General features: G+C 34.0%; 1 protein-coding gene across 1 annotated transcript; it reads right to left on the bottom strand.

Annotated features, from left to right (window-relative positions):
* Positions 1–1,074: 1,074 nt before the first annotated feature.
* Positions 1,075–19,827, bottom strand: SERINC1 (serine incorporator 1). The gene is made up of 10 exons (XM_037520323.2): positions 19,659–19,827; positions 12,680–12,841; positions 11,353–11,522; positions 7,978–8,057; positions 7,669–7,806; positions 5,880–6,049; positions 5,681–5,771; positions 4,311–4,455; positions 3,976–4,206; positions 1,075–2,603 (listed from the first exon to the last, which is right to left on the bottom strand). The coding sequence occupies exons 1-10, from the start codon at positions 19,695–19,697 to the stop codon at positions 2,468–2,470; spliced, it is 1,362 nt and encodes a 453-aa protein (XP_037376220.1). The 5' UTR covers positions 19,698–19,827; the 3' UTR covers positions 1,075–2,467.
* Positions 19,828–19,836: the final 9 nt, after the last annotated feature.

A 19,836-nucleotide genomic window follows, 5' to 3' on the forward strand; every position in this document is an offset into this window, starting at 1 on the left:
TTGATGATGGCCATTCTAACAGATGTGATACTATAATTTTAGATTGTATTTCCCTAGTGACATTTAGCATGTTTTTATTTACCTGTTGACTTTTTGTATATCTTTGTGAAAATGTCTACTCAGCTTTCTTGCTATTAGTTGTATTGATTCCCCTATCAGATATGATCTGCAAATATTTTTTCCCATTCTGTAAGTGTTGGTCTCTTTTTGCCCATTCTGTAAGTTGCATAAGGTTTTTAGTTGTAATCCACTTGTTAGATTTTGGTTTTGTGCATTAGATATCCTATCGAGAAGTCATTACTAAGACTTAGGTTAAGGAGCTTTATTCCTGTTCTAAAGTCTAGGTGTTTGTCTTACATTTAAGTCTAATCTGTTTAATATTTGATATTAAAGATTTGACATAAAACAGGGGATTGGCTGTTTTAATGCAGCATTCCTCTCATGATCCACACAAATAGTGTATTCCAGTAGTTCATTCCTTCTTCAGTAGTATACCAATGTAGGAGGCATCATTTTGTGTTTAAGCATTCACCTGCTGAATTAACATCAGAGTTGTTTCCAGCTTAAGCTATTAAATCAAGTGACTAAAAACATTTGTATACAGGTTTTTATGTGAATGTTAAGTTTTTCTTTCTTTGGGGGAAATACCCAAGAATTTTATGGACATTTTCTTGCCCATAGAAACTTTAGACCATTTTAAATATATCTTGTGGATTAGAACATCATATTACCTTTATTTTTTTAGTAATGGGTTTGTAAAAAATATACTGTAAATGCTGGAGAAAGAACCATCAGTTGGCAACTCAGGAAAAATGTCTGGAGGACACAGCAGGTGTAGGCTATCTATCACATGGATTAAAAAAAAATCTCCAAACTGATCCACCTTCACTAAGTGCGTATAGGAGGAGAATATTGCTTTAATTACCTCTGAGATCCAACTTTAGAAGTTACTTACAGAGGACCAAAAGATACAAATCACTTTAAAACAACTCAATCAAAAATTGAACAGTTATCTAGTACCAGGTTCTTTTTACACAGGAGTTTAGTAGGTAAGTATTACAGCCACCTAAATTTGACTTGCTAAATAATTAAATCACAACATACTTCTTCTGAATTCATTTATTTAGATAGAACACAGACAGCCATTCAAAATCATGGAACCACAGTATCCACACACAATAAAATTGGGGAATTAATTTGAATTGTTACATTTCATTTGCATTGATATCTTAAAAGAAGCAAATGTAGATTTTCTGATTCATTAAGTCACTAATAACACAAATAACTAAGTTTCTATCGAAGCTAACAATCATAATGCTTGATTTGCAGGTTGAAAGATTATAATCTATTTTTGATTAGATGGCAGTAAATACAAAAGCATTTAAAAACTTTTTGAACTGTACAGTGTACTGTAAGCATTTTATACTACAGCATTCCATCATACTCCTGACCTCAAGTTTACAGGTAGAAGGCATGCTAGACACCAGCAATCCACATCACATAGATTACTAATGAGGCATAAAATCTATTATGCATTTACTTTGAATAGAAATTATTTTCCATTGCCTGAAAGAATATGGGTTATTTTTGGCAGACTTGGATTTTCCTAGCTTTGCCTCTGAAATGTTTAAGTCTGTACTTCAGTTTCATTTTTTAAACAAAGACTGACTAGATTTTGCTTTCATACTATGGTCAAGTATTTAGCAGTTTCTTCCTGTCCATCTTTGATTTTCAGAAAGAACTTTCAAAGTGATTTTCATAACTTCCTTTTAGCGCAATTATCTCTCTTAAAACTCTGTCTTTTGACCCCTAGCATCACCATTGAAGCCATACTTCTGTATTTATAATAACAAAATTTTGTTATAATAACAAAATTCACTATTGGTATGGGAGACTATCCCTAGCTCAGAATTATTATAACTTAGTTGGGTATTCAATTTAGTACCTACCAATGTGACCATCTTTGAAGGCTCTGTGCCTCAATTTCCTGCATAAGCTACACTGTTGTCCATCAAACCCTCTTTCCTGTGTAAATTCTGATCTTAGAAAGTGACATTTTTTGCAGTCTCCTATAGTGCAAGGCATCAAATATTTCAAAAGGCAGTCTTTTTTACAAAGTATGTTTCTTTGTATACTTTGTAAGTCAGCAAGTTCCTACACAATTTAAAAATCAAACTGTTAAGCAGTTTTTACTTTTAATTTCACATGTGCAGCAATGATAAATCTAACTACTTTTCCTAACTTACCATCATACTCAAAAAATTCTTTGATTCATTCTAACACACACATCAATGAGCTTGGCAAGAATATAATGAATAAAATGGCAAGCTTGTAAAATCTAATACATGCCAGACACTGGAGAGGTTACCTGGGAAGTTCACACATACACAACTTAACAAAAGTTGGAAATACTGTTAATTTCAAATAAACAATGATCTAAGTGGGACTTTCATGCTAGAGGTCCCATTCAGTCAAAATCACGATTTGTAAGAACAAGTGGTGCCACTAGTGTCCAAACATACAGCACAATGCCAATCCAGCTAGAAGAGATTTTCACCCAGACAGCTGTCCACTGACTTTTCATCTCACGTGAAGGTTCATACCTAAAATGAAAGGAAAACAAAAAAAAGGAGTTTGGATATTAGCCATTAAGCTACTAAGTTTCATTACTTCAGAAGTGTTCTGTGTATACAATTTGGTAACAGTAGACAGATGCTAGATTAATAAGTTGCCTTGTTTCTCTACCTCTTCAGTAGCTAATGCGAAGAGTCAAATTTCTTTAGAGGAGTTAAATATAGAAATTTCTAAAGTAGCTCTTTTATATAATACTTAGGCTTTCTATGTTATTTCTGAATTAGTAGTTATTAGATAGCAAAGGAATGGAGTGTGACCTCTGGATACAAAATAACACTAACATAGTAAGATTTAGCAATCTTACCCTGTCCTGTCAAGAATATAATCTATTCAAAGTATAAGGGAACCCTGTGCACTACCCTCCACTTCATCATTTAAGAAACTGGGAAGGAAATATATTCCAAATTAAGGTGATTTCTGTGTTAATAAAACATTGGAAAACATAGTTTTGATCAAACATCTCAACATTTAAAGATGTGAATTATTCAGAACTGCTTGGATTCTTAAACCTTAATATGATGCTGTGGGAATTAAAAAAAAGTTTTGTTTCCCCCCCCAACAATAAATGCCGCTGTCAAAGAAATAAGGCCAAAAAAAAAAAAAAACCCCACCAAAAAACCCAAAGCCTTTTCCTTTTTCTATACCTTTTGCTAATATTCAAAGTCTTCTTGCAACAACAACAAAAAGTAACAAAACCAATGGTCCAAACCACACAGTTCAACTTGTATCTTACATCTTTTAGTGATCAACTGGACAAAATTAGAATTCCTTATAAAAATAATAATGCAAATCACTACCTCTTACCAGATTTAAAAAAAAAAAAATTCCACTAGATTTGAAGTAATAAGAAAGCATAAATTGCAGTCTTGAGTTCTAAGGATTCATCTACTTTTATGCACTACTGGTTGCAGTTTTAAAATATAGAAAAACATTGTTGGATCAATTGTCAACGTATATTTCTATAAGAGTTTCATAAGATTTTCTATTTCAGTCACTAAGATTTGGAAATATACACTGTTGTTACTAAAGCAAGGAAGTCCGATTTCTCACACTGATCTATTTAGCTGGTTATATCTATTTTGAAATACATTTGGAAATAAAAAGTGTAGCAGGTCTTGAATATTATTTCCTTCAACAACATTTCGTTTTAATGTAGATTAAAAAAAAATCCTGGTTGACTGAACAAAATGATGTAGAGGACTGGCTTTCATTATACATGATTTCGAGTTAAGTTGCAGTTTGCAGGAGACTATCAACAACTTTGAGGACTTAACATACAATGGAATCAACAAAGCATTGGTTGGAATTTTTACATGCAAAGTTGTGACAAAATACAAGTACCTGTACCAGTTGGTAAGGGTCATCATGATGTAAAGTGAAGCCAGGAAAAGCATGAAGTGAAAGAAGGAATAACTGTAAGTGACACCATCCCTTTCATTGTCTACAGCTCGGTGTGCATCATCTCCATCTTCCAGTGACCCATCACTTCTGGGTCCACCATCTTCTATTAATGTTGATTCATCACTTGTTAGAGTCAGTTTATTAACCTGACTATTGTTTGAAGTGCGGATGCTGCAATGGAAGAGTTCAAGAAAACAGAAGGACAAGATCATTTAAAAAAAAAAGGTTCATAATTGTACTAAAAAAATCCACAATTTTCCCATAATTTTTCTTACCTTGAATAAAATACACATAATAAAAACAGGATTAGGCCTATAATTCCTTGAGCATGCCACCACTGGACAGACTGCCCTTCCTTTGGGACAGTGCTTGTTGTATTGTACCCAATTATGCTTAGGAGACTTGGATTGCAATTTGTTTCTGTAATGTAAATTAACGTCAAATTAGGATAGTATAAAAATAATTTTTCAGGGTGTAATTGCAATTCTTTTGACACTATATACCCTTGCAAATTAAAAGGCACAAGTATAACAATAAAATAGTTTGGGTTATAAATGAGACCTTTTAAAAAGCTTAAATTCTTATAAATGCTTCAAAAAGCTACAGAATTTCATTTTCAACATTTTGTGGGAACCAAGAGAGACTAAGTTTTTTATTCATTAGGAAATAGTGGAAAGTCAGATGACCTCTTTAAAATTAAACAAAACACCAGAGTTTGAAGTAAAATTCAGATATTCTAAAGGTGCACTGGCTTTTCTATGTAATGTGTGAAGTTTAGTCTATTGAAGTAGATTATTATGTAAGGAACATAGCTTATACATAAAACCAGTTACTAGAATTTTGAAAAATGCTGTGGAAATAAACCTAATGTTTATACATTTCTTTACTCTTTTAACAAAGAATTAGAGTTGGTATTCACTAATGTGTCCAAAATATCTTTTTTTCCTTTAATAAAGTGAGATATGGTAGTCATCATTTTAATGATTCTTAGAATCATTTGGATCAGCATAATAGCTAAAGCAAATTTGTAATATTTTTCTGACTCTTACCTAGAAAAAAATAAGGATATTTTTCTCTACTATACTAAAAAACAACAAAACAACCTAACTTTAACTAATGGCAAAAATGACAAAATACATATGAAATTACATTCAATGAAATGAGTTTTTTTTTTCTTTTTCAAAAAACAATAATTTCTCACTAGTTTGTTTCACTCCAATTGACTTATATTGGCTTCTGTTTTAGTAGAATGCAATGTAACTGAACTATAAAGATATTCTTTACAAAGCCTGATTATATATTCACTTGTAAGGTAGTCACAGATGAAATGAGTGAGTTAGTAGCTGGAAAACTATACTGTTAACTGGTGAATCAAGTATTTTAACATATTTTCTGGCTATCATATTCACTGTGCTAATTAGGTATCTTTAATTTCCATATACTTCTAACCTTTATATAAATTTCTTGATGAAGTAAGTATAAATTACAGCAAAACATCAAAGGTGAAATGGTTTTATTTTTATTTCCCTACTGTCTCTTCTCAAGGAGCTTAATTTCAACAGGTTCATTTCACAAAATACACCATCTTTGAAAAAAAGTTTCAGAATTCATTAAAAAGAAATAAATCCAAGCAAATAAGACATACCTGGTTCATTGGTCATAGCAGACCATGTCAAATACATTGTATAGACTGTAATTACTGAAGACTGTAACAAACCAGATCTTGGTTGTGATTCCTACAAAAAACAAAAAAACAAACAAAAAAAATATTTTGACATCTTCAACACATAGGAAAAACTTAGAAAAACAGAAGCTTCACAAAATTTAATGATAAAAGGACATACTTGGATTTTGGGGAGTATAGACATCACAGAAGCACCAAGGCAAAGGAGCATGTTGACACTGATGAATGCTTTATTTTCTGAACAACTTGCTGGATGGGTATAGTAGACAAAGAACAGGACAATAGCAACTAAAGATAGCAGATAATTCAGAGCAGTAGCTGATAACAAAGCTGTGAAAGAAACATAATTGGACAATTAGATTTTATTCTAAATATTAGAAATTAAATACAGGGCTCATTTTAAAACAATATTATGGTTTCAAAAATATTTTAAGCAACTAACATTGTCAACATTATGCAGACTATAAATGCAGGGAAGAAAAATCAAGTTTATCAAAGGAGTATTTTATATTCTACACATAGCTCACTATGATATATTTTCAAGAACAGTAAGTTAAAATAGTAATTTTTATTGATAAATCACAGTTTATAAAATATCCACGTTTGCCATTTTCAAAATACATAAACAGAAGGGCACTTTTACTTAAGGTTTTTAAAGACCTATAATCATTCAGTTGTAAACAAAGATATTAAGATACATAATTTTCAGTTAATGCTATGACCACAAAACAATGCTTTACTCAACTAATATCTTTTTTAAAATTATGTAAAAGTAAGTCTTTTATTTACTAAGACAAGTTAATTTTTTTCTATGTAAATTTCAACATGACATTTTAGTTTGTGTTAACATGTGCTCAGTATAAATATGTATATTTGCATCACTGATAGGGGATCCATCCAACAAACAATGAATACCTAAAAGTCCTATCCCTGGGGACATGCCAAGAACAAAACAGAAACTCCATGCATTAATTAGAATTTGCATTAAAGAATGAGGTATTTTATATGTGTGAATTTTCTAAATGACAAAGTTTATTTCTTTGAATACTAAACTGTGGTTTAAAGACCACTGAGCTCAAATTCCAGAAACTAATTTTGTGAGAAAAGCCTTAATCAGCATATATGTTGGGTTTAGCTTTCACTCTAAAACATTTTTTCAACAAACTAAAATCATTTCACAAAAAAGTCCAGATTTATGACTTCTAATGAGGAAAAAAAATCAGGAAAACCAAGCAACACTGGCTTCATATGACATCCACTGAAGATAACTGGGCAGTAGTTTTGTACTTTAGATAGGGCCTTTTCTAATTCATCATAGTCCTACCATTTGCACAATGTCATAGGGCCTTTTCTAATTCATCATAGTCCTACCATTTGCACAATGTCAGCGTATGCACTTAAACCTGGTTCTTGTCCCTCTCTCATTACCTACTGTGTTTGAATTCTGATCCCAGTTTTGAAAGTATAATCAGAGGGCTCAAGCTTATCAGTACAAGTAAACATCGATGATACTACAAGAATTCCCGTTACTCATACACATAAAAGCATCCATTGCACTTACCTAAAATGTTCAAGTTGCTTTTGTATTTTTCATATTTATATATTTTTATATTTCATTTTTTTCTTCTTCATGATAAACTATTATTTCTGGCTTTCTTATTCCATAATATTTTACTTTTAACTTATTGTAGCTATCCAATTTTACCAGTATGCTTTGAAACATTACTTTAACCATTCAAAGTCTTTTGGATTCTTTCTTAGTGCTTGGGTATCTCTCAAGAAGTTGCTAATACAATTTTGATAGAATGCCATGTCCTTTTAAACTAAAAACCTCTTTTCAGAAAATTACACCATAAAAATTCTGATTTCCTAGTCTACATGGTATGCTTTTAGCATCAACACCTTCAAGATTCAACTATCTTAAGATGTGCTGCAAAACAAAAGCTTACCTGCATACCAGCACCTTGAGTTCCCTTCTTCCATTTTTTCAACCCATGATTCATTCCATGAATGTGCAAAATCAATAAGTAAAACTAGCTGTATGAGGATGAAGCAAAAGGCACCTGCCATGCCTACATAAAACCACACTGAAAGGAAAAAGTATATAATGAGTGGCTGGCCCTGTTTTTATAATTTCATTTTCATAATCACAAAAGACAACGGAAAATAAAAACAAAACACTAGGTAGAGCTATGTAGTGGCAGGCAGTATTTAATTTCTTTATAAAAATATCAGTTTTGAAAAAAAGGATTTCTTACCAGTTGTAAAGGTTCCTTCTGGAATGAAGAAAGCCCCAATAATAATTGCAATTGCTGCAGCAAATTTAAAGAACCAGAATCTAAAACAAAAAAATGCAATTTGAATATAAACATTCATTCAACAGTTTTGTATATGAAATCTTTTCAGATAATCCTAAAAAATAGCTACTTCATATGTGTCTGAGGACATCCTGACAATGACAAGTGAAGACTTATGTAAACTTGCTTTAGAACAATTCTAATTAATTAGGATAAAGTGGCAATATTAGTTCCATTTCACTGATTTATTTTACAAATTTAGTGGCATAATGTGTGATAATGTAAGTTGCATTATACAGATGAGCAGTTCTTAAAAACCTGATAAATGCTCCACCCATAACTTGTAATTTTAAATCACCAACTTTTAGGATGCCATTATCATGATGGCCTAAGAAGGCCCTATTTTTCTCCCTTTTCAACAACTAATTAAGTATCCATTCACGAGCAAGTGTCTCTTGGGAACTGGTATCCAGCAATATATGCCAAGAGGCCCACCTGTACACATAGTAATAAGCAAACAGCCCTTGGGTATGGGTTGTTAATCTAGCAAACTTGCCCCATTTCTCCTCCCAAAATTAGTGAAGTGCTAACTTGGACAAATATACACAGATGAGAGACAATTTGCAAAAGTCCAATCCTCCTGAGGGGAATTAAGCACACCACGTGAGAAAAACAAAAAACAGAAATAGAAGTTTTCATGGAACGAAGAGGGGAAGAAGTGCTTTGCAGTGCTGCCCCTGCACCTAGGCTACATAGCATGAGTATTATCTGGCAGCAAAATCTCCTTTGGAGGAAAAGGAGAGCAGTGCATTATTGGCTACCCCACCTTTTCAGGACAATTCTGGAGAAAACCACTTTTCTCCAGCAGCACCAATAGTATTGAGGCAGGTCTTCCATCACTGAGGAGGAGATCAGTAAAGTGGCAGATAAGAATTATCAAAGAGCAATAAACGGGGTTCCTACTGACAGCACAGGACAGGGAAAAGAGGATCCAGTAATGGGAGTGCTCAAGAGAAAAACAGACCAAGATATATGGAACAAGAGAGAAATCACAAATTTGACCTATAGTGCAACCTTATGGAAAATGCAAAATTTCTAGCAGTTAGCCAGAGAAGACATCCAGAGAAGACATAAATATTAAGAATTCTGCCACAAAAGGGAGCAAAGAAAATGAAGCAGGTATATAAATATAAGGTCAGAGAGAACCCAAGAGATAATGGGGTGAATGAACAGCATATTTTACCTAAAGACAGCTAATAAAGTTGAGCTATCTGCTCATTCAAATGTGAAAGTAACAACACAAAACTACAAGGAACATGAATAATCAAGAAAATATTTCAAAAGAGAATAAACCTTAAATATATGAGTTCAAAGGCATGGAATTTTGAGATCCAGTGGGTAAGTTCTTAATAATTGTTTTGAGGAAACTCAGTAAAATAGAAGTACACACGCACACGCACACACACACACACACACCCCGCCCCCAGGGAAAAATACCTGAAGAAAATGAGATATTTGGCAGAGACAGAAATAAAAAAAAATTCTCAAACTGAAGAATTCAGTAAAAGAAAGAATTCAATACATAGAGAACGTATGTACAGCACTGCAGATCAAATGCAAGACAGAATATGAAGTAAGAGGATGAACTTTGAGATAACTAAATAGGGTAAACATTGAAAAAAAGTAAAGAGAGCTTCCATAGCCTATGGGATTCAAATACAGCAGACTCCCATCTTACAACTGGTTCACTACACTACCTAATTGCTTTCAGATGAGTCCTTCCTATTAAAATATAAATCACTTTACAGTTTAATATTCATATCACAATTGCTGCCAACTAGACTACGCAGGTGGGGCATTTGAATAACTTAGCACACAAGTGAATCATGGCATCTTTACTAGTTTGATGATATTTTGTCAGCATCGACTTAAGCCAAAAACTGTAACAAGAGAAAGGAGATTATTATAAAATGACATAGGAGTCAATATAATTCAAGAATATTTTTAATAGTTGTATAGATCTACCTAGCCAACTCTAGAGCACTGAAATATATTAAGCAGCAGATCTGAAGGAAAAATACACAACACCACAATAAATAGTAGTGGAAATCATTCCCTACTTCTAACATAAAAAAACTCATCATCTAGACACAAAATCAAGAACACTGGACTAAAACTATATATTAGCAGAATGTGCCTAAGACATTTATAAGAACATTATCTGATGACAGCAGCAAATTCTCAAGTGCCCATGGAATATTTTCCAGGACACAGGACACAAAATGAATTTTAGCAGACTTAAGATTTAAGAAGAGAGAAATTATATCATCTTTTCTGACCACAAAAGAATGAAAATAGAAATCAAGAGGAAAATTGGAAAGTTCATATAATTGAGTAGAAAATTAACAACACTCCTGAAAAACCAAGGGATCATAGAAGAAATTAAAAAAGAAAATCAAATGAAATCAACACTGTACAACTTAGGTCTACATAATTTTATGTCAATTATATCTCAATAAAAAACACAATACACACATGTCAAAGATAGTTCTGTACATACTACTCTGAATTGAGTGCTATCTCAGTAATGGTTGTGACAGCCATTCTGTGATGCATTTTTGAGAAATATTTTAAAATACAGTAAAGATGGTTATAAAAATACTAAGTTATTTTTAAAAGCAACTAATAAGGGAATAAAATGCAGTAAAATCAATCTATCATACATTTTCATTAATATTTACATTTCACTTTATCATTCATTCGTCTTTGGCAACATGTTAGTGAATAAGCAATAGCATAAACAGTCAAAAAAGTTTTAATTTATGGAAAAAATACAAAGACAAATACAAAAGGTTCATATTGAGTAAAAAAGTGGAGCTCTAAATTAAGGAAGACTGGTTAAAGGGACAATGAATTTTCTTTCTATAATGTCCTGTACAACCAACCATTTAGAAAATCTATCACCCTTTTCATTTTGACTACACTGCTAATTAATGAATTCAGTTTTATGTGGTGAGACTGGACTACAAATGCTAAAAGGAGGAGGAAAAAAGCTACTCATTATTAGTCACAGATACGGTATATCCTCCTTTCAGGATTAAAATATGTACAACATTATGCCTCAGGTATTATAATAAAAAATGACCCAAAACTACATTTAATACGTTTCCAAGTATGATATTCTCTAGTAGGGGCAAAAGGATTTTCTTCCTTTGTCAAACATGAATAATAAAATAATTCTGCAAATTGTGTGTTTGTTGTACATTAAAATTTATTTAGAAAAAACTGAAGAAAAGACTACCAAACTTTCATTTTCAAATTTATTCAAAAACTTACCCATTATGCACTGCAGCTCTGGGATCACTGCTACTCTTCACTTTGATCATTAGCAGAGACAGGAGAAGATAGAACATAGCCAAACCAAAGCACAAACGGTATACAGCTTTGTAGCCAACCAGAATATTACAAGGGACAACACCTTTTTCATTCTCGCAAAATCCAGGGATCTAAAAAACAAGAGTTTGTGGTTGACAATTTTTTCAAGTAAAAATGAAAATTCTGTGTAATTAAATAATTTTTAAGTACATGTTTATAAAACTGAGGTTTGTTTTACTGTTTATGCTAAATATGTAATCAAGGTAAGTCTGAAACATTTTCATCAGATGGAAGTTTATGGGAATATAGGGTAAACTACAAATGTCAATCTAAATGTCAGTGCTTATTGAGACAGACTTAAAATGAGATTCTTAAAACTTGCATTCCACTGTGATATACTGAATTACAAGTATAACAAAAAAGGGACAAATGCAATCAAAATTTTAAGGAGTTACAGAGTAACTAAGTAAGTTTCTAGATACTAAAGAAAATGATGGTTTTTCAAGGTCAATGCTACTTTAAATTTTGGTCCTTTATTCTGTTATTTCTGATAATGTGAATTTAGCTTTTCCGCATAATAGCTGGCATAACTTAGAATCTGGAAAAAGGCTGTTACACTGGAATCAGAGCACAAAAAAATTTTTTTTTAAATTTATTTATTTATACAAGAACTGGGGTATAGGCCAGATGTGCGGGAAGGTGAGAGGATTCACCAGAGACAGAGTGGGGAACAGAACAGGCAGACTGACGGAATACACTGCTGAGGGGAGCAGCGGGCGAGACAGGAGAGGTCTGCCGCGCCACGTGGGACCCTCGCCAGCTGGCTGTGATCGAACCAGCGCTGCAGAGGCTGCAGACAGCTTCACAGTGCGGCGCTCAACCGCCTATGCCACCAGGGAGGCCCTGGGTAAGGTATTCTTTTGAATCAATGTTTTTGTGTCCTCTGCAGAGATCCCAAATAGTGGAATTGCTGGATCATATGGTAGCTCCATTTTTAGTAGACTGAGAGACCTCTATACAGCTTTCCATAGTGGTTGAAATGTCCATTTTTTTAATGATACCCACCGAGATTCAGACACTTACTAGAATTACTTCATTTCCTCTTATGACCATAGCACATCAGAAAATTCACTACCAGAGAATTGAACAAGCAGACTTATATTGTCCCAGAAGATTAAGACCTACTAAAATTGGGATTTGTACACTTTTTGAGTTCCAAAAAAAAAAATATCAATTTCAGCATAAACATATTATAGGTTCTGTTAATGAATTAAAAAAGAAGACTAACCTTATTCAGTTGTTCTTCCATTCCTGGTATCAACATTATACAAGCTACACAAACGCCAACCAGCAAGAAAAGTGCATAGATCAACCTAGTTACAGTGGAATTGTTTCCGCTAGGACAGCATCGGCACAGCAAGCATGGGGCACTGCCACACAAGCACGGTATCTGGGGAAAATAGTATTAACATGTTATTGCTTTATTATTTTAAAATTTTATTATTAAAATGTTATTAAAATCAACATAGTTCAAAATGATAGAGTGAAAATTTACATTCTACACATTCAAAAAAGGACAGAAATAATTACCAAGAGACAAAATATATGGTTGACATACATAATTTATAAACTAAAAATCAAAACCAGAAACTTCTGGGTGAAGTAAAACAAAAAAAAAAAACAAACAAAAAAATGCTTGCCCTCTATATGGAGCAAAAGGAACAAAACTAAAACAACAAAGGTGAAAAAATCTCCAGTAGCAACCAAAGTGTAGTTAAAAAAAAAAAAAAGGAATATTCATGATTACAAGCCCATCTCCAGCTCTTGCTTTTTAGCCCCCCAAAAATCACTGTGTTGAAGTCACAAATTCTGAGAATCCTCAAATACCCAGAAGGGGAAAAGAAGTGAAATGGTATACTTATCTTTCCCTTCTTCTGACTTCACAGAAATGATAATAAAAATTATTATTGGAATTAGGCAAACAGATAAATGAATAACTCTTTGCATCTTCAATGTAAAGTCACACTAAACTTGTAGTATATCCCAGGTGAAGAAGATCTGTCCCCCTTACTAGGGGAGGTGAGCAGCAATAAGGGCATGTAACAGTATCAGAAAGGCAAAGTGTTAAGTATTCTTGTAAGGACTGACCATAACCTTGGGCTCACAGCCACTATACCATCGACTTCAGAAAACGTGACAGATTAGGATAGTCCAGTCCTATAGCAATAGCTCTGGAGGAAAACAGTATCAGAAACCACGGGAAGGGAGTACAACATGTCCTTGAATAACGATCATTTTTGTTCCGTGTCATAACATTAATGAGAAAAAATAATCCCTGACCAATGCTGAAACAAACAACAAAGGACCTGCTTTCATTATATGTTGTTTCACTTAAATTATAGTTTCCAAGAACCCACTGACATGAAGGACTTACTGTATTGTAAAAGCCAGACACAATATAATGTAGGGACAGAGCCACTTAAGCTTCAGTAAGATAGAAATGTCATAACTATGAAAATATGCTCAAGCAAAAAGTGAAAATAAATAAGCAGGCTCCCCTGAGACCCCCCCCAAAAAAAGGCCCTTGAAGAATCCAGTCTGAAACAGAACATTATTTAGTAAGAAAAAGAAGTTCTCTAAAAGTAATTCCACTTGAGATGTAGAAAAATATCAACAAGCAAAAAAAAATATAAAAAAAAGTAATGGGAAAAGAACATAACGTAACAAAATGGAAATGGCAAATGCAGAATCAAATGAGAAGGTGGGAAGCAAACTTAAAGAACTAATAATTAACTATCAAGCAACAAATCAGACACAGTTGAAAGTAAACCTAATGATGAGGAAGTGTGGGATAATTACTATAAACTCAGATCAAAATGAAGTAACATTGACCAGACTTACTACTGCCTTTATCAAATGAAAAAAAAAAAAAGAAAAGAGCAAAGCAATATTTTTTTCAGAGAATTAACAGCAGAAAACGCAAGATAGTAATTTCTGAGCGAGGAAACAATGTTGTTTCCTCTATGGCCCATCTTTGTGGCTTGGGAGTTCCCAGTGCTGGGAAGAGGACCATCCATCCAGGCAAAGGTGAACAGCCTACCGGAGACAGGCGACAAAGGTGGGAGTTCGGACAGAGTTGTGTGCTCAATGAAGCGAAGACAGAATCCATAAGGTATAATTATGGAGAGGTAATAATTACAGAGAATGAACTCTAACGATCTGCAGAGGCTCCAACCTGAGTCTTCAACAAAGCAGTGAGGAGTGCATGCATTTGTGAAAATTTTGACCCAAGCAGACGGACAGGAGCTAGTATTACCACAGTCAGGATGAAAAAACATAATTCATTAGACAAAGAAGAGTTTAAGGCTATTAGTATATAGTGAAGAAAAATTAGACAAGACTCTTCCAGTCTCACTTAACAAAAGCCTAAAAACAAACATCAAAAAGATGAAATTTTTTTAACTTATATATGCTTAAGAACAAAGCCCAAACTTTTAAAAAAAAACAACTAAGTATATTATCAAGATAAAATTTACAATGTCTGATATCTAATAAAAAATTAGTAGGTATGCAAAGAAGCAGGAAAATACAATCAATAATGAAGAGAACTATCAATCAAAACCAACCTGAAAGTAACACAGAATACTGAATTAATTTATAAATAATAGCATTGAATATTGTAACTACAATTCACATGCTTGAAAAGGAAGGGGAAAAAAAACATGTTCAGGAAAGGCACGGAAAATAATCTGAAAGATCCATATCAAACTTCTATAAGTGGAAAGTAAATACCTGAACCAAAAAATAGAACAGTGCAGAAAAGATTAATGAATCTGAAAACAAAGGAAAAGAAATGATCCAAAATGAAAAAGAGATAAAGACCAGAAGAAGAAATGGAAAGAGGATCAATGTTGTGAGACAAGATTAAGCAGTCAAATATAGTGAAACTGGAACTCTTGAAGGAGGAGAAAAAATCAGTTCTTTTATGGAAATACAGTTAATCACATCATAATCAAATTTCTTAAAAACAATGATAAATTTTAAAAGCACACAGAAAAGTAAAAGCACATTATATACAGAAACACAAAGAAAGATAACAAATTACTAGTAAAAAGAATTGTCACTCAAAAGTCAATACTGAACAATAACCAAAAAATCCTTGTAAACAGATAATTTTATACTGCGAAAATATATTTCAAAAATTACGGCAGTATATAGATTTTAGACATTTAACTACCAGATAATAATGTAAATGTCCTTAATGCCACAGGACCATATGCATAAACACAGGATGGCAAATTCGTGTTATGTATAAATTAAAAAATTGAAAAATGTTTTTTGTAAGTTTTACTACAATTGAAAATGTTTTTAATTAAAAAAAGGAAGCTACTTTAAAAGATTATCTTAAAGCAAAATAATATATTGTGGAAGTTTAAAACAAAGGTAGAAGTAAAATGTATGACAATTGCAAAGAGGCTTGAAGAGGAGACAATTATACTACTGTAAGGTTCTTAAATTAGAAATGAAATGGTGTGATGTGGTATGACAGTAAATTATAAAAAGTTAAAGATAAATAATATAAGCCCTAGAGTCACTTCTAAAAAGAAAAACAAGTAAGTATACAACTAGTAAGTTCAAGGAGATAAAACAGTACTAAAAAAATGGTCAGTTAAATCCAAAATAAGGCAAAGAAAACTCAGGGAAAAGAAATAATGAATAGGCTGGGCAAACAGAAAAATGGCTGAGTTAAGCTCAAACACAGTCAATGCCGACACTGAATGTAAATGGCAAAATACTTCCAATTAAAAGGCAGAAATTTGTCATGCCAAATCAAAGAAATAAGATCCAACTACCTTTTCTACAAGAAACCCAATATGAAGACATACAAACAAGAAAAGTACATACCATGCTACAGTAACATCAAAGTTGATATCAGAGCAAAGAATCATAATGAGATAAGAAAGGTAATTTCACAATGAAAGGGTATAAAAGACATGGGAAATTAATGGAGACATACAATGAAGATTATAAAGCAGGGTTTCTCAACCAGGGCCTACTGACATTCTGGAGCATATAATTCTCTGTTGTTGGGGGCTGTCCTCTGTATTGCAGAATGTTTAGCAGTATCCCTGTCCTGAACCTACTAGGAGCATTAGCACCCAAACTGAGACACAGAGAAATGTCGGGAGACATTGCCAAATGTCCCTTGGGGGTGGGGGGTAGTTGTGGCAAAACTGTAGCTAGTGGAGAACCATTGCTGTGGAACCATCTCCTTAGAGGAATCTCTTTAGGAAACACTCCTGATAAGAAATGTTTAGTTAAGCATTCAGCAACTACTCTATTTTCATTTTCCTTTTATTAAATTCAGGAAATGAGAGTTAATGTTTTATTTGAAAATACTTGTTCAGCATGCTGCCATTCATAGAAAGATTTTTGTCTATTCATCCATTTGCGTGTGTGTATGTCATACATGCACACACATCCAATATATATATCCACTGAAAGTGAAGGAACGTTATTGGTGGTGGGATTTTTTTGTGGTATTTTAACTTTGTATTCTACATTGCTTGACTATTCATAGCAACTATGAATCATTTCTACAAAAACAAGTCGTTGTACTGAAAAATAAAAAAAATCTAACAGGTTGGCACAAAAACAGGCAGTTAATCACTCTTAACTACTTACTTAGCTACATTAAATATCTTGTGCAAAAAAATGATAGCTATTGTAAACAAGGTCCAGTCCAAAAAATCAATTCTATTCATTAACACCATTGTTGAGATAGGGCTGGGGAAAAGCACTTAAGTAGGCAAAAATTACTAGTAATGTTGTAGTTAAAGGATTAGCTGGGGCGGTCCATACATGGGTTGTGAAGCTGCCCACAGCCTCTGCAGCGCCGGTTCAATCCCCGGCTGCTCCCCTGCTGCTCCCCGGCCACCGGAGGAGGGTCCCACATGGCACGCAGACCTCTCCTGCAGCCCGCTGCTCCCCTCAGCTGTGTACTTCAGTCCTTCTGCCTGCTCTGTTCTCTGCTCTGGCTCTGGTGAATTCTCTCACCCTCCCGCGCTTCTGACTGTACCCAGTGCTTGTATAAATAAATAAATCTTTAAAAAAAAAAAAAAGCAAAAATAAAACAAAATAAAAAAATCTAACAGTCCAATCTTTATACATTAGTACTACTGAAGATATGAATTTTTTTCCCCTTTTATGTTTTTTTCATAGTTCAGAAATTTTCTAGTTTTTTATCAGCGAGGAAAAAGCTAAGCTTTCAGGAAAAAATTTCAGCAAAAATTAGGCCTGAAGAAATGTGAACAAAGGAAAAATGTAGTTTCTTTTAATTTTAGCCCAACTGATTAAATTTAATAATCTGAATACTTTTTAATATTTGAATGTACTTCAAATATGTCAAAAACTCCAAGTAAATGAGCTAGCTGACTGTAAAGGCTGTGGAAGAAATGGATTTCCATACTTCAAGGCAAATTCCCCTTCAACTGATAAAGAACTGCACCAAAATTTTACAATTTAGGAATAAAGAAAAGGAAAGGGAAAATGATGACCAGAATTGCATACTATAGGATCAATTCCTAGACTTGCCACAATAATCTAGAACTATGATGAGCAACCTTGCTCACCAAGTCTCTCTGCCAGTGATCTAGTGATCTAAAAACTGGAAGTTAAGAAAACTGCCTCACCTTTCCAAATTACCTCAACATTAAGAGTGACTAAAAGGCAGTGTCAGTTTTAACTCCCTCATTTTTCTACTTAGTAACGGCGTGAAACTAAGCTGTAAAAACATTAATTCGTAGGAATAAAAACTTTTCCATAGTCTTAAAACTATTTTCTTTCTGATTTAAAAAAATATTTTTAAATATCCTTAAAACTTTTCTAAAAATAATAATTGTCCTTGAGGCAAAGACGGCTTGTTCCTGTTTCTGACTGATCTGGAGAATAAAATGTAGACTATGTATCCCTCCCTTTTAAAATCTTTACTATATACAAATAACATGTCCTTTTGAGAACTGGACAAAATCTAACTTTATAAATCAATACATGACATTTTAGAAAACCCAAAGAAAACCATCTTTTCTTTGTAATTATAATAGAATTATTGCGCTAAACATGTTTTTTTTTTCAACTATATAAGTCAACAGATTCAAGTAATTTCTTATTGAGATAAAATTATGTCAGATTCCTCGCCTAACTGCAAGAGGGAAAAATAACAACCGAGAGAATGGCTAAGGTTGAAGTAACAACATTCACGTATTAATGTTGGATATTTATAGTAAAGCCCATATCAAGAACTTTAAAAGAAGTGAGGTATGTAAAATAATCAAAATGCTGGCCAAGGTAACAACGGAGTCACCTGGAAAGTCAGACAAGAAATCGTTAAAACTGGAATTTCAAAAGCATGGATTAAAGAAATATTTTGAATCCATATATCTTGTGCCAAATTACAAATACCTTTATTAACTGCAAAGGTAGTTATTTCATGGGGAGGGTAGGGGGAAGGGGGGGCACGGTTATCTTATACTGAAGATCAAATGCAACGTGCCCCTAACTAAACATGAAATTTCAGATTACAAAAGCATGTTTTATTTAAAGTAAAAAAAATCCCAAGAAATTTAATACCACAGAACTGACCAGCTTTTCTCGAGCGATAAAATATGAGCATTAGAGTAATTTTCTCTACTTATTAAGGTCCCAGAGTTAGGACTATTTATTTCAAAACGATATTATTACATCAAGATTATTGCCAGGCTGTCCTAAATAACGGGCACTTCTTAACTGTTCTGCGCGACAGAACAAAGAGGCCGACATACACACACTCAGGAAGGCCACGCTGCAGTGTGAGGTCGCTGGGAAGAGATGGGGTACCCTACGGGAAAAAAAAAGGGGGCCTTACGACCCTTGAAATAGTGGTGAGGCAGACACAGAGAAAAACAACAAAAAGGGGCAGGGAAGACCCGAGAGCAGTTTTGACAAAAGATGGGTGGGGGAGGGAGACGCCAGCTTTCTCCTTCACTCCTCCCATCGGGGTCATCCTCCCCTCCCCACCGCTATTCATGGCCATCCCGGTCAGCATTTTGCAGGACTCAGTGCCCACAAGCTCAGTCGCAGAGACCAGAGGGGATGCAGAGAAAATGAGGACGGCAGGCGCCACTTTGGGTGGGGTACACCGTTCCAGCCGGGACTCCCAGCTCTTCCCGGATCTCTTTTCCTTTCCCCTCTTACACCAGCACCCCCGAAGGAGGCCAAAACCCACTCACCCAGCTCGCCATGGAGCACAGTCCCAGGACGCTCCCCATCGTCTCAATGTCGCTAGACACTGACACTGACAAGATGGAGACACCGCCTTTCGGGGCTTATTTACTATCCGGGAGCCTCTTCCGGTGCAGAGCCCACCCCGCCCCTCCGCCTTGCGTAACTTCCTCTCAGACCCGGCGC

Source organism: Talpa occidentalis, unplaced genomic scaffold, assembly GCF_014898055.3.
Source record: "Talpa occidentalis isolate TD23 unplaced genomic scaffold, MPIMG_talOcc4v2.1 talOcc4.2, whole genome shotgun sequence".
NCBI classification, from domain to species: domain Eukaryota; kingdom Metazoa; phylum Chordata; class Mammalia; order Eulipotyphla; family Talpidae; genus Talpa; species Talpa occidentalis.

Coding starts and splice junctions, on each gene's coding strand:
- SERINC1 (XM_037520323.2), bottom strand. CDS start 19,697: ATGGGGAGCGTCCTGGGACTGTGCTCCATGGCGAGCTGG. Junction 7,807..7,977: donor AGAAGGAACCTTTACAACTG/GTAAGAAATCCT, acceptor TTTTCCTTTCAG/TGTGGTTTTATGTAGGCATG. Junction 5,772..5,879: donor CTATACTCCCCAAAATCCAA/GTATGTCCTTTT, acceptor TGTTTTTTGTAG/GAATCACAACCAAGATCTGG.